Raw genomic sequence first — 15,712 nt, forward strand, 5'->3', positions numbered from 1 at the left:
TGTCTTCAGCATTGAAGGTCCCCAAGAACACAGTTGCCTCCATCATTCTTAAAAGGAATAAGTTTGGAACCACCAAGACTCTTCCTAGAGCTGGCCGCCCGGCCAAACTGAGAAATCGGGGGAAATGGGCCTTGGTCAGGGAGGTGAGCAAGAACCCGATGTTCACTCTGACAGAGCTCCAGATTTCCTCTGTGAAGATGGGAGAACCTTCCAGAAGGACAACTATCTCTGCAGCACTCCACCAATCAGGCCTTAATGTAGCAATGATTAAATTGTCAAAATTGATTTCAATGGACAATTCAGTCAACTGTTCTGTGAAAAGTGTCGGCTAGAGATGACATGCAGGAGCTTGCAGGGATTTGTAGTCTTGCATGTCGTCAACTTTGATGTTAATTAGCATTTTATAATCCGAGAGTAAAGAGACACAAATATATTGATAAAGTATTTGTATTTATTATGGATCCCCATTAGTTCCTGTCAAGGCAGCAGCTACTTTTCCCGGGGTTTATTATGGATCCCCATTAGTTCCTGTCAAGGCAGCAGCTACTCTTCCTGTGGTTTATTATGGATTCCCATTAGTTCCTGCCAAGGCAGCAGCTACTCTTCCTGGGGTTTATTATGGATCTCCATTAGTTCCTGCCAAGTAAGGTCAGGGAGTGTGCCAGCCTGCCTGAACCACCCCTGAATTAACAGGTATAAATGATGGGTTATGAACTAACAGGTATAAATGATGGGTTATGAACTAACAGGTATAAATGATGGGTTATGAACTAACAGGTATAAATGATGGGTTATTAATTAACAGGTATAAATGATGGGTTATGAACTAACAGGTATAAATGATGGGTTATTAATTAACAGGTATAAATGATGGGTTATGAACTAACAGGTATAAATGATGGGTTATTAATTAACAGGTATAAAGGATGGGTTATGAACTAACAGGTATAAATGATGGGTTATGAACTAACACATCCCCTCCAGGCATTTCAATACATTCAGGATTTCTTATAGTGAGCATAACATTACAATACATGACATCTAAGTATCTGAATATTTTTTTGGAATAACAGTCTAACAGTTCTGAAGGACACAACTCATGTTATTCTGCTTAAACAGTGAGAGACTAGTTTATTAAGGAGTGGAGATTTTTTGACAATTAGGAATTCATATTTCATGTTTTACTCGTACCTCAGCCAGCATTGTGAATGGTGTCTGAGGTGGTGACAGACCAGGGCAGTAAATCTAATACTTAGGTGCTTTTAGTCATTCATGAAAGGTCTGTGTTGGTTCTGTGGTTATAAGTTACATCTCTGGCCATGCTGGCAGGGTCTGAATCAAACCCAATGTCCAGTGGGATTGATCTGTTTGATCCAATTGTTTGTTTCAGTAGGTGAATCCTTTGACATATTGTTGATTTCAACATTTTTAATTTTCAACAAATGAACTGGGTAGGTATGATACTTAACGTACATACCATGCACTATTTTGACATAGTGGAAGATATACTGAATTTATACTGTTTTCATATTAAGATGGACTAAAATATGTGTTGCTTTTGCACATATTTGTTCATTGGTTTAGCAAGAGTCTGTTGATTGGTCAGTCATTTGGGTTAATTTCTTTTGCAATATGTTCAAATCAAATCAAGCTTTATGTACACAGCACATTTCAGACATGGATGCAACACAATGGCTTCACAGGAAAAAAAATTATAAAAAAACAATGAAACTAAACAGAAATATTTACTACACAACAAACATAAGAGGATGAAAAACAGAAGAATAACAACTGAAAGACTAATGAATATTCTAAGGAAATGTCATTGACTAAAATATGAATTGGATGCAACATCCAACCCTAACAAGATGGACAAGCCAGCACAGGTGTAACACATTCTGACTAACGAGGTGATACCAATCGGTTCGCCCTACGTGCTGTGGTGGAAATTCTACCCATAATCAATAATGAGGAGAGGCAAAATGAATAATCAATCAAGGTTTTACTTTTATTAAAAGACTTGTTTTAACAAGGAGGCTTGCTTCTGGGTTATATACTATCTCAGGATAGGTGCAACCTCAGAGACGACATACAATGGTTGCAAACACCAACCCCACACATCCTGTGCCAGACCTTGGGCCCCAAATACAAATCTCCCTCTAGGAGGAGGTGACTGACGCACAGACACTGTGGAGACAAGTGATTGGTTCCCCAATACTCACGCCATCCCTTCACATGGTTTGCAATAAACACACGGTTCACATATGGAAACAATGTTTCCTTCTGATCTCCTTTGCCTTACTCCCTGCTGATATTCTGCCTAGCAACAGGGACACGTGATCGATGCCGATATTCTGCCTAGCAACAGGGACACGTGATCGATGCCGATATTCTGCCTGGCAACAGGGACGTGTGATCGATGCCGATATTCTGCCTGGCAACAGGGACGTGTGATCGATGCTGATATTCTGCCTGGCAACAGGGACGTGTGGTCGATGCTGATATTCTGCCTGGCAACAGGGACGTGTGGTCGATGCTGATATTCTGCCTGGCAACAGGGACGTGTGGTCGATGCTGATATTCTGCCTGGCAACAGGGACGTGTGGTCGATGCTGACATTCTGCCTGGCAACAGGGACGTGTGGTCGATGCTGATATTCTGCCTGGCAACAGGGACGTGTGGTCGATGCTGATATTCCGCCTGGCAACAGGGACGTGTGGTCGATGCTGATATTCCGCCTGGCAACAGGGACGTGTGGTCGATGCTGATATTCCGCCTGGCAACAGGGACGTGTGGTCGATGCTGATATTCCGCCTGGCAACAGGGACGTGTGGTCGATGCTGATATTCCGCCTGGCAACAGGGACGTGTGATCGATGCTGATATTCCGCCTGGCAACAGGGACGTGTGATCGATGCTGATATTCCGCCTGGCAACAGGGACGTGTGATCGATGCTGATATTCCGCCTGGCAACAGGGACGTGTGATCGATGCTGATATTCCGCCTGGCAACAGGGACGTGTGATCGATGCTGATATTCCGCCTGGCAACAGGGACGTGTGATCGATGCTGATATTCCGCCTGGCAACAGGGACGTGCGATCGATGCTGATATTCCGCCTGGCAACAGGGACGTGCGATCGATGCTGATATTCCGCCTGGCAACAGGGACGTGCGATCGATGCTGATATTCCGCCTGGCAACAGGGACGTGCGATCGATGCTGATATTCCGCCTGGCAACAGGGACGTGTGATCGATGCTGATATTCTGCCTGGCAACAGGGACGTGTGGTATATGCTGATATTCTGCCTAGCAACAGGGACATGTGATCGATGCTGATATTCTGCCTAGCAACAGGGACATGTGATCGATAAGCCTGACTTCTCCCCTCTCTGGACCCAAGGTGACTGAAGCCCATTTGAGGGAGGAAGTGCAGCTGCCCACACCAGTCAGAAAGGAGACATTCTAATAGCAAGAGGTCAATAGTTCATATCAGCATATTCTGCAGATAAGACATCTTAATCTATGTTACTTAGCTAATTCTGATTTCTCCACCACAATATTTCCCCAGAAACAGGTCCAAAACAACAGCTCTGTTACTGGTGTGCAGGATATAACCTTTACTCTGTCGAGGATCAAGAGGAACCAGTCAGTTTCTATCATATTCTTGGCTGAGTGTCTGAACATCATGGGTTCATTCTACACACCCAGAACAGATAGAAAAGTGTGTTGATAGAGGCTTGTTCTATGTTATAGGAGTTTGGTTCTTTATCAATCTCAAGCCCAATGCCTCGGCTTAAAGAATTATATTTTACTACACAAGCATTAGTAAGGTTTAACAGAAAGCACTGTGAGGGAATTAACGAGCTATACATGCTAAAGTCCAACCTCAAAACATAAATGGAAAAACCAAAGCCTGTAACACCTTCCCTCTTAAGACAACAAATATATCCTATATTTTTGTTGGACAAATTTGCTCGCCACCAACAGAAAACAACTTCCATTTCATACTAAAATCAACTAAAATGCTTCACCTCCTGTCAACAATTAAAAACAAGAAAAAACACATTTCTAAATAATAATATACAATCTTATTAGTTCTCTCTCCTTTTTCTTTCTAGAATCGTAAAACAAATGTTGAAATTATAATCAACTACAATGCTTCACCTTCTACAATATGAACATGGTGTCTACTGGCTGTTATCAATTAAAAACAAATAAATGTTTTCCCCCACTAACTTCTAGAACTCTCATCTTCATAAAACTCACTAGCTTCTAGAACTCTCGTCCCCTTGGAACGAGCCCAAACAAAACTCATCTCCAATACGGAAAAATGTGCAGTCAAAATAAATTGTGATCCAAGGCAACGCACTGACTAAACGCACAACACAAAACTTTTTAACTACCGACCCTTGAGACAATCAGAAACCAAGTTGTCCTTACCACACACGTCTGATTTCAAGAGGAAACTCCTGCAATATCCGTAGTAACTTCCCACCTCACTGCGGAGCTTCTCTCTCTTTTCAGGGTTCACTCCATAGGCATGTTGTTGGATCGGGGCCCAGTCCCCAATATCATGCTCTAGTACATTTGGGTTGGCACATCTGAGAATGAACCCTGATATTCTAAAAGCAGGGCAACAATGTCAATATAATTGTATCCGAAAAAGGTCAGATGGTTGCTACATTTTGGAGTGATGCCTTTCAATTTAGGGGTCGCTAAACAAAGGAACACAACACTTATTTTTCATCACTCATTGATATCATGTAGAAATCAATTGCGTGAGAGTGGGGAGATGAGGTTGCACGTCCTGTTAAAACTAACAGCTCAAAAACCACACAGAATATGGGAATAATGTGTACATCCCTGGATCGAGGACAACTTGTAGAAAAGAGCTAGCTACATTTTGATTAAAGTGGGTCACCAACGTGGTAAGTGTAAGACAGCTCGTCACTTTTTGTTAAATCACATAAGTAGTAACTCTTTCAAATCAGAGCCTGGATTTTCCCCGAGACTAATATCCATATCATGTTGAAATCAATAGAACAGGGGGCAAATGTTTAGGGTTCTACATTGTGACATCAATAAAATACTCCTACAATGTTAAAACATTATGACATTATTTTATTGATGTCGTGAAACAACTCCTTCATGTATGTATTTTCTGATGTTTGATCAGAGATCTTTTATCAGAGTATCTCTTGTCACACTGATCACAGCTATGAGGCTTCTCTCCTGTGTGTGTTCTCTGGTGTACAATAAGACGGCTAGATGTAACAAAACTCTTCTCACATTGATCACAGCTATAAGGTTTCTCTCCTGTGTGTGTTCTCTGGTGTACAATAAGACTGGTAGATGAAGTAAAACTCTTCCCACATCGATCACAGCTATAAGATTTCTCTCCTGTGTGTGTTCTCTGGTGTACAATCCGATGGCTAGATGTAGTAAAACTCTTCCCACATTGATCACAACTATAAGGTTTATCACCTGTGTGTTTTCTCTGGTGTGATACCAGGTTGCTTGACTGAGTAAAACTCTTCCCACATTGAGTACAGCTATAAGGTTTCTCTCCTGTGTGTGTTCTCTGGTGTACAATCCTATGGCTAGATGTAGTAAAACTCTTCCCACATTGATCACAGCTATAAGGTTTATCTCCTGTGTGTGTTCTCTGGTGTGATAACAGAGTGCTTGACTGAGTAAAACTCATCCCACATTGATCACAGCTATAAGATTTCTCTCCTGTGTGTTTTTTCTGGTGTGATACCAGGTTGCTTGACTGAGTAAAACTCTTCCCACATTGAGTACAGCTGTACGGTTTCTCTCCTGTATGTGTTCTCTGGTGTATAATCAGAGAGCTAGATATAGTAAAACTTTTCCCACATTGATCACAGCTGTAAGGTTTCTCTCCAGTGTGAATTCTCATGTGTACCTCTAGTGATTTTAATCTTGAGAAACTTTTCCCGCAGTCAGAGCAGCAGTATGATTTCTCTCCTGTGTGTACTCGCTGGTGTATTTTAAGATCTGATGAAGATTTGCAATGTTTCCCACAGTCAGAGCAGCAATGAGATTTCTTCCCTGTAGGTCTCTGCTGGTGTTTCTTGAGGTGTTCTGATCTGGAGAGACTCTTCTCTGCCTTGTCAGCATCATGAGGTTGTTGAGGCTCCCCAGAGGATCCATGATAGTCCCGTCTCTCTCCTGTGTGAACAACAAGTCAGACAGATGGTTAACTTCCTATGGATAGGAGGCAGCATTTTCACGTTTGGATGTAAAGCGTGCCCAGAGTAAACGGCCTGCTACTCAGTCCCAGATGCTAATATTTGCATATTATTATTAGTATTGGATAGAAAACACGCTGAAGTTTCTAAAAGTGTTTGAATGATGTCTGTGAGTATAACAGAACTCATATGGCAGGCAAAAACCTGAGAAAAAATCCAACCAGGAAGTGGGAAATCTGAGGTTTGTAGTTTTTCCAACTCAGCCCCTATTTAAGATACAGTGGGATATTGGTCATCTTGCACTTCCTAAGGCTTCCACTAGATGTCAACAGTCTTTAGAGCGTTGTTTCAGGCTTCTACTGTGAAGGAGGGGGGAAAGAGAGGGGAATGAGTCAGGAGGTTTGCCAGCAGCCACGGGCTGGTCACGCGCAGTCATGAGAAAGTTACCTCTCGTTCCAATGAATTCTCCGGTTGGGACATTATTGAACATTTATGATAAAAACATCTTAAAGATTGATTCTATACATTGTTTGATATGTTTCTACGACCAGTAATATCACTTTTTGGAATTTTCGTCCGACATTTCCGCTGGACTTGCCCGCGCCTTGTAAGTTTCGATTTGTTTACTAAACGCCCTAGGAGGTGTTTGGACATAAATTATGAACTTTATCGAACAAATCAAACATTTATTGTGGAACTGGGATTCCTTGGTGTGCATTCTGATGAAGATCAAAGGTAAGTGAATATTTATAATGCTATTTCTGACTAATGTTGACTTCACAACATGGCGGATATTTCTTTGGCTGGTTTGGGCTCTGAGCGGCAGATTATTGCATGGTGTGCTTTTTCCTTAAAGCTTTTTTGAAATCTGACACAGCGGTTGCATTAAGGAGAAGTTTATCTAAAGTTCCATGTGTAATAGTTGTATCTATTATCAATGTTTATTATGAGTATTTCTGTAAATTGTTGTGGCTCTCTGCATAATCACTGCATGTTTTGGAACTACTGAACATAACACGCCAATGTAAAATTAGATTTTTGGATATAGATATTCACTTTATCGAACAAAACATACATGTATTGTGTAACATGAAGTCCTATGAGTGTCATCTGATGAAGATCATCAAAGGTTAGTGATTAATTTTTTCTATATTTCTGCTTTTTGTGACTCCTCTCTTTGGCTGAAAAAATTGCTGTGTTTTTCTATGACTTGGTGGTGACCTAACATAATCGTTTGTGGAGCTTTCGCTGTTAAGCCTTTTTGAAATCAGACACTGTGGCTGGATTAACGAGAATTGTATCTTTAAAATTGTGCCTAATACTTGTATGTTTGAGAAATTTGATTTATGAGATTTCTGTTGATTGAATTTGGCACCCTGCAATTTCATTGGCTGTTGGCGAGGGGTTCCTTCCCAGACAGGTTAAAGGCCAACAGAGGAAATCCACTGTAAAAGGTGATGCCAACATCGTAGCCACAAAAAATTGACGTCTAATGAATGTTAAAATTATTTGACTTTGAATTGTCTTAAGACAGTCAAGTCAGAAACTTTAGTAATATTTTGTCTTGTTTTCACATTAGTAGAAACATCGATGATTGCAGGCTAGAAATAAGTTATTACAGTTGTTGAAATCCTAAGCAGTGTGCCAGACAACTTTTGGTCTCCAATATAGGCCCCTTTCTGTGTTTGCTAAAATTGGCGCACGAGGGCGATGCACATGCAATTTGGTTGCAGAAACTCCTCCATGCTAATGAGTAAACCAGTAGTTATACCAACACCATAGACCTACTGTAGGACCCATAACTTCACCTAACAATAACATAGACCTAGGACTATAAATCATTTAACATTTCAGGTGAAACATGGAAACTAAGATGTCTTTGTCATAACATTTCATAACCTGATCACCAGAAAATGTTGTGAATAATCCCACTAGGCTACTCTGTAATGTGTTGTCATTCTAAATGTCCTGAATAAAGGAAAATAGCTCTGTGTGTTGTACAGTTCAACACACAGAGCTACAAGACCAGTGTGAAAACCTTGTGAAGACTTGCAGAAAACGTTTGACCACTGTCATTGCCAACAAAGGGTATATAACAAAGTATTGAGATAAACTTATGTTATTGACCAAATACTTATTTTCCACCATCATTTGCAAATAAATCCATGAAAAATCCTACAATGTGATTTTCTGGATTTTTTTTTCTCATTTTGTCTGTCATAGTTGAAGTGTACCTATGATGAAAATTACAGGCCTCTCTCATCTTTTTAAGTGGGAGAACTTGCACAATTGGTGGCTGACTAAATACTTTTTTGCCCCACTGTATGAATGAGTGATGGTACAGAACGGCATAGGCAAGATGCAGTAGATGGTATAGAGTACAGTATATACATATGAGATGAGTAATGTAGGGTATGTAAACATAAAGTGGCATAGTTTAAAGTGGCTAGTGATATATGTATTACATAAAGATGGCAAGATGCAGTAGATGATAGAGTATAGTATATACACTGCTCAAAAAAATAAAGGGAACAATAAAATAACACATCCTAGATCTGAATGAATGAAATATTCTTATTAAATACTTTTTTCTTTACATAGTTGAATGTGCTGACAACAAAATCACATAAAAATTATCAATGGAAATCAAATTTATCAACCCATGGAGGTCTGGATTTGGAGTCACACTCAAAATTAAAGTGGAAAACACTACAGGCTGATCCAACTTTGATGGAATGTCCTTAAAACAAGTCAAAATGAGGCTCAGTAGTGTGTGTGGCCTCCACGTGCCTGTATGACCTCCCTACAACGCCTGGGCATGCTCCTGATGAGGTGGCTGATGGTCTCCTGAGGGATCTCCTCCCAGACCTGGACTAAAGCATCCGCCAACTCCTGGACAGTCTGTGGTGCAACGTGGCGTTGGTGGATGGAGCGAGACATGATGTCCCAGATGTGCTCAATTGGATTCAGGTCTGGGGAACAGGTGGGCGAGTCCATAGCATCAATGCCTTCCTCTTGCAGGAACTGCTGACACACTCCAGCCACATGAGGTCTAGCATTGTCTTGCATTAGGAGGAACCCAGGGCCAACCGCACCAGCATATGGTCTCACAAAGGGTCTGAGGATCTCATCTCGGTACCTAATGGCAGTCAGGCTACCTCTGGCGAGCACATGGAGGGCTGTGCGGCCCCCAAAGAAATGCCACCCCACACCATGACTGACCCACCGCCAAACCGGTCATGCTGGAGGATGTTGCAGGCAGCAGAACGTTCTCCACGGCATCTCCAGACTGCCACATGTGCTCAGTGTGAACCTGCTTTCATCTGAAGAGCACAGGGCGCCAGTGGCGAATTTACCAATCTTGGTGTTCTCTGGGAAATGCCAAACATCCTGCACGGTGTTGGGCTGTAAGCACAACTCCCACATGTGGACGTCGGGCCCTCATGGAGTCTGTTTCTGACCGTTTGAGCAGACACATGCACATTTGTGGCCTGCTGGAGGTCATTTTGCCGGGCTCTGGCAGTGCTCCTCCTTGCACAAAGGCGGAGGTAGCGGTCCTGCTGCTGGGTTGTTGCCCTTCTACGGCCTCCTCCACGTCTCCTGATGTACTGGCCTGTCTCCTGGTAGCGCCTCCATGCTCTTTACAATACGCTGACAGACACAGCAAACCTTCTTGCCACAGCTCGCATTGATGTGCTATCCTGGATGAGCTGCACTACCTGAGCCACTTGTGTGGGTTGTAGACTCCGTCTCATGCTACCACTAGAGTGAAAGCACCGCCAGCATTCAAAAGTGACCAAAACATCAGCCAGGAAGCATAGGAACTGAGAAGTGGGCTGTGGTCACCACCTGCAGAACCACTCCTTTATTGGGGGTGTCTTGCTAATTGCCTATAATTTCCACCTGTTGTCTATTCCATTTGCACAACAGCATGTGAAATGTATTGTCAATCAGTGTTGCTTCCTAAGTGGACAGTTTGATTTCATAGAAGTGTGATTGACTTGGAGTTACATTGTGTTGTTTAAGTGTTCCCTTTATTTTTTGAGCAGTGTACATATATATATGAGATGAGTAATGTAGGGCATGTAAACATTATATTAAGTGGCATTGTTTAAAGTGGCTAGTGATATTTTTTACATACATTTCCATCAATTCCCATTATTAAAGTGGCTGGAGTTGAGTCAGTATGTTGGCAGCAGCCACTAAATGTTAGTGATGGCTGTTTAACAGTCTGATGGCCTTGAGATAGAAGCTGTTTTTCAGTCTCTCGGTCCCTGCTTTGATGCACCTGTACTGACCTCGCCTTCTGGATGATAGCGGGGTGAACAGGCAGTGGCTCGGGTGGTTGTTGTCCTTGATGATCTTTATGGCCTTCCTGTGACATCGGGTGGTGTAGGTGTCCTGGAGGGCAGGTAGTTTGCCCCCGGTGATGCGTTGTGCAGACCTCACTACCCTCTGGAGAGCCTTACGGTTTTGGGGGCGGAGCAGTTGCCGTACCAGGTGGTGATACAACCCGACAGGATGCTCTCGATTGTGCATCTGTAGAAGTTTGTGAGTGCTTTTGGTGACAAGCCAAATTTCTTCAGTCTCCTGAGGTTCACAACACTGTATGTGTGGGTGGACCAATTCAGTTTGTCCGTGATGTGTACACCGAGGAACTTAAAACTTACTACCCTCTCCACTACTGTCCCGTCGATGTGGATAGGGGGGAGCTCCCTCTGCTGTTTCCTGAAGTCCACAATCATCTCCTTTGTTTTGTTGACGTTGAGTGTGAGGTTATTTTCCTGACACCACCCTCAGAGGGCCCTCACCTCCTCCCCGTAGGCCGTCTCGTCGTTGTTGGTAATCAAGCCTACCACTGTAGTGCCGTCCGCAAACTTGATGATTGAGTTGGAGGCGTGCATGGCCACGCAGTCGTGGGTGAACAGGGAGTACAGGAGAAAGCTCAGAACGCACCCTTGTGGGGCCCCAGTGTTGAGAATCAGCGGGGTGGATATGTTGTTACCTACCCTCACCACCTGGGGGTGGCCCGTCAGGAAGTCCAGTACCCAGTTGCACAGGGCAGGGTCTCGAGCTTGATGACGAGTTTGGAGGGTACTATGGTTTTAAATGCTGAGCTGTAGTCGATGAACAGCATTCTCACATAGGTATTCCTCTTGTCCAGATGGGTTAGGGCAGTGTGCAGTGTGGTTGTGATTGCGTCATCTGTGGACCTATTGGGTCGGTAAGCAAATTGGAGTGGGTCTAGGGTGTCAGGTAGGGTGGAGGTGATGTGGTCCTTGACTAGTCTCTCAAAGCACTTCATGATGACGGAAGTGAGTGCTACGGGGCGGTAGTCGTTTAGCTCAGTTACCTTAGCTTTCTTGGGAACAGGAACAATGGTGGCCCTCTTGAAGCATGTGGGAACAGCAGACTGGGATAAGGATTGATTGAATATGTCCGTAAACACACCCGCCAGCTGGTCTGCGCATGCTCTGAGGACGCGGCTGGGAATGCCGTCTGGGACTGCAGCCTTGTGAGGGTTAACACGTTTAAATGTTTTACTCACCTCGGCTGCAGTGAAGGAGAGCTCGCAGGTTTTGGTAGCGGGCCATGTCAGTGGCACTGTATTGTCCTCAAAGCGAGCAAAAAAGTAATTTATTCTGTCTGGGAGCAAGACATCCTGGTCCGCGATGGGCTGGTTTTCTTTTTGTAATCCGTGATTGACTGTTGACCCTGCCACATACCTCTTGTGTCTGAGCTGTTGAATTGCGACTCTACTTTGTGTCCATACTGGCACTTAGCTAGTTTGATTGCCTTGGAGGGAATAGCTACACTGTTTGTATTCGGTCATGTTTCCGGCCACCTTGCCCTGGTTAAAAGCAGTGGTTCGCGCTTTCAGTTTCGCGCGAATGCTGCCATCAATCCACGGTTTCTGGTTTGGGAATGTTTTAAACGTTGCTGTGGGTATTATGTCGCTGATGCACTTTCTAATGAACTCGCTCACCGAATCAGCGTTTTCGTCAATGCTGTTGTTGGACGCAATGCGTAACATATCCCAATCCACGTGATCGAAGCAGTCTTGAAGCGTGGAATCAGATTGTTCAACGCTGGTCCGACCAGACCTGAGCGCTGGAGCTTCTTGTTTTAGTTTCTGTTTGTAGGATGGCAGCAACAAAATGGAGTCGTGGTCAGCTTTTCCGAAAGGAGGGCGGGTGAGGGCCTTATATGCGTCGCGGAAGTTAGAATAACAATGATCCAGGGTTTTACCAGCCCTGGTAGCACAATCGATATGCTGATAGAATTTAGGGAGTTTTGTTTTCAGATTAGCCTTGTTAAAATCCCCAGTTACGATGAATGCAGCCTCAGGGTGTGTGGTTTCCAGTTTACATAGAGTCAGATTAAAGTTTGTTCAGGGCCATCGATGTGTCTGCTTGGGGGGGAATATATACGGCTGTGATTATAATCGAAGAGAATTCCCTTGGTAGGTAATGCGGTCGACATTTGATTGTGAGGAATTCTAAGTCAGGTGAACAGAATGACTTGAGTTCCTGTATGTTGTTATGATCACACCACGTCTCGTTAATCATAAGGCATACCCCCCCGCCCCTCTTCTTACCAGAAAGATGTTTGTTTTTGTCGGCGCGATGCGTGAAGAAACCAGCTGGCTGCACCGACTCCGTTAGCGTCTCTCAAGTGAGCCATGTTTCCGTGAAGCAAAGAACGTTACAGTCTCTGATGTCTCTCTGGAATGCTACCCTTGCTCGGATTTCATCAACCTTGTTGTCAAGAGACTGGACATTGGCGAGTAGTATGCTAGGGAGTGGAGCGCGGTGTGCCCTTCTCCGGAGCCTGACCAGAAGACCGCTTCGTTTGCCCCTTTTTACGGCGTCGTTGTTTAGGTTCGCCGGCTGGGATCAGATCCATTGTAATGGGTGGAAGGCAAAACACAGGATCCGCTTCGGGAGAGTCATATTCCTGGTCGTAATGAGAGTGAGTTGACGTTGCTCTTATATTCAGTAGTTCCTCCCGACTGTATGTAATGAAACCTAAGATTACCTGGGGTACCAATGTAAGAAATAACACGTAAAAAAACTAAATACCGCAGTTTCCTAGGAACGCGAAGCGGCCATCTCTGTCTCTGTCTTCAATATTCCCAGGTAAGAAGTTTTAGGTAGTAGTTATTATAGGACTATTTTTCTCTATTCCATTTGTATTTCATATACCTTTGACTATTGGATGTTCTAATAGGTACTTTAGTATTGCCAGCCTAATCTTGGGAGTTGATAGGCTTGAAGTCATGAACAGAGCTGTGCTTCAAGTATTGCGAAGAGCTGCTGGCAAAATGCACAAAAGTGCTGTATGAATGAATGCTTACGAGCCTGCTGCTGCCTACCACCGCTCAGTCAGACTGCTCTATCAAATCATAGACTTAATTATAATAGCACACAGAAATACAAGCCTTAGGTCATTAATATGGTCAAATACGGAAACTGTCATTCGAAAACAAAACCTTTATTCTTTCAGTGATATACGTAACCATTACGGATTTTATCTAATGGGTGGCATCCATAAGTCTAAATATTGCTGTTACATTGCACAACCTTCAATGTTATGTCATAATTACGTAAAATTCTGGCAAATTAGTTCGCAACGAGCCAGGCGGCCCAAACTGTTGCATATACCCTGACTCTGCGTGCAAGAGAAGTGACAGAATTTCCCTAATTTAATATTGCCTGCTAACATGAATTTCTTTTAACTAAATATGCAGGTTTAAAAAAATATACTTCTGTGTATTGATTTTAAGGAAGGCATTGATGTTTATGGTTAGGTACATTCGTGCAACGATTGTGCTTTTTTCAAAAATGCGCTTTTGTTAAATCATCCTCCGTTTGGCGAAGTTGGCTGTCTTTTTTAGGAAGAAATGGTCTTCACACAGTTCACAATGAGCCAGGCGGCCTAAACTGCTGCATATACCCTGACTCTGTTGCACAGAACGCAAGAGAAGTGAAAATATATACTTATGTATTGATTTTAAGAAAAGCATTGATGTTTATGGTTAGGTACACATTAGGTTAGGTAGGTTAGGTCAAGCCAGTAGGCTACAGTAGGTTGTAACTCTCTAGGTCATGCCAGTAGGCTACAGTAGGGTGTATCTCTCTAGGTCATGCCAGTAGGCTACAGTAGGTTGTATCCAAGTGTAACCATTGTGAAATGGCTAGCTAGTCCGCGGTGGTGCGCGCTAATAACGTTTCAATCGGTAACGTCACTCACTCTGAGACTTGAAGTAGTTGTTCCACTTGCTCTGCAAGGGCCGCGGCTTCTGTGGCGCGATGGGTAACGATGCTTCGTGGGTGTCAGTTGTTGATGTGCGCAGAGGGTCCCTGGTTGGAGCCCAGGTAGGGGCGAGCGGAAGCTATACTGTTACAGAAGTGGTTTTATCTCTCTAGGTCATGCCAGTATGATAAGGTAGGTTGTATCTCTCTAGGTCATGACAGTAGGTAACAGTAGGTTTTATCTCTCTAGGTCACGACAGCAGGATACAGTAACTCTCTAGGTCATGCCAGTAGGCTACAGTAGGTTGTAATTTTAGGTCATGACAGTAGGTTACAGTAGGTTTTATCTCTCTAGGTCATGCCAGTAGACTACAGTAGGTTGTAATTCTCTAGGTCAAGCCAGTAGGTTACAGTAGGCTGTATCTCTCTAGGTCATGCCAGTAAGTTACAGTAGGTAGTAACTCTCTAGGTCAAGCCAGTAGGTTACAGTAGGTTACAGTAGTTTGTAACGCTCTAGGTCATGAAAGTAGGCTACAGTAGGTTGTAACTCTCTAGGTCATGCCAGTAGGATACAGTAGGTTGTATCTCTGTAGGTCATGCTAGTAGGCTACAGTAGGTTGTAACTCTCTAGGTCAAGCCAGTAGGTTACAGTAGGTTGTATCTCTCTCGGTCAAGCTAGTAGGCTACAGTAGGTTGTATCTCTCTCATTGAAGCTAGTAGGGTATAGTAGGCTGTATCTCTCTAGGTCATGTTAGTAGAATACAGTAGGTTGTATCTCTCTCGGTCATGCCAGTAGGATACAGTAGGTTGTATCCAAGTGGTTGTATCTCTCTAGGTCATGCCAGTAGGTTACAGTAAGTTGTATCTCTCTAGGTCATGCCAGTAGGCTACAGTAGGTTGTAACTCTCTAGGTCATGTCAGTAGGTTACAGTAGGTAGTATCTCTCTCGGTCAAGCTAGTAGTTTACAGTAGGCTGTATCTCTCTAGGTCATGCCAGTAGGTTACAGTAGGTTATAACTCTCTAGGTCATGCCCGTAGGATACAGTAGCGTGTACCTCTCTAGGTCATGCCAGTAGGATACAGTAGGTTGCATCTCTCTAGGTCATGCCAGTAGGCTACAGTAGGTTGTATCTCTCTAGGTCAAGCTAGTAGTTTACAGTAGGCTGTATCTCTCTAGGTCATGCCAGTAGGTTACAGTAGGTTGTATCTCTCTAGGTCACGCCAGTAGGCTACAGTAGGTTGC

General features: G+C 43.4%; 2 protein-coding genes across 2 annotated transcripts in view; one reads left to right on the forward strand and one right to left on the reverse strand.

Moving 5' to 3' along the window:
• Positions 1–15,712, forward strand: part of LOC129839004 (zinc finger protein OZF-like) — a 96,402-nt gene that overhangs the window by 25,310 nt on the left and 55,380 nt on the right. The window lies entirely within an intron of this gene.
• The window catches only part of LOC129838997 (zinc finger protein 180-like), a 58,540-nt gene continuing 44,811 nt past the window's right edge, over positions 1,984–15,712 (reverse strand). The window contains exon 2 of the mRNA XM_055906263.1: positions 1,984–6,194. Within this exon, the coding sequence (XP_055762238.1) occupies positions 5,149–6,194 (1,046 nt within the window). The 3' untranslated portion in view covers positions 1,984–5,148. The remainder of the gene's footprint in view (positions 6,195–15,712) is intronic.

Source organism: Salvelinus fontinalis, chromosome 40 (genome assembly GCF_029448725.1).
Source record: "Salvelinus fontinalis isolate EN_2023a chromosome 40, ASM2944872v1, whole genome shotgun sequence".
Taxonomy (NCBI): domain Eukaryota; kingdom Metazoa; phylum Chordata; class Actinopteri; order Salmoniformes; family Salmonidae; genus Salvelinus; species Salvelinus fontinalis.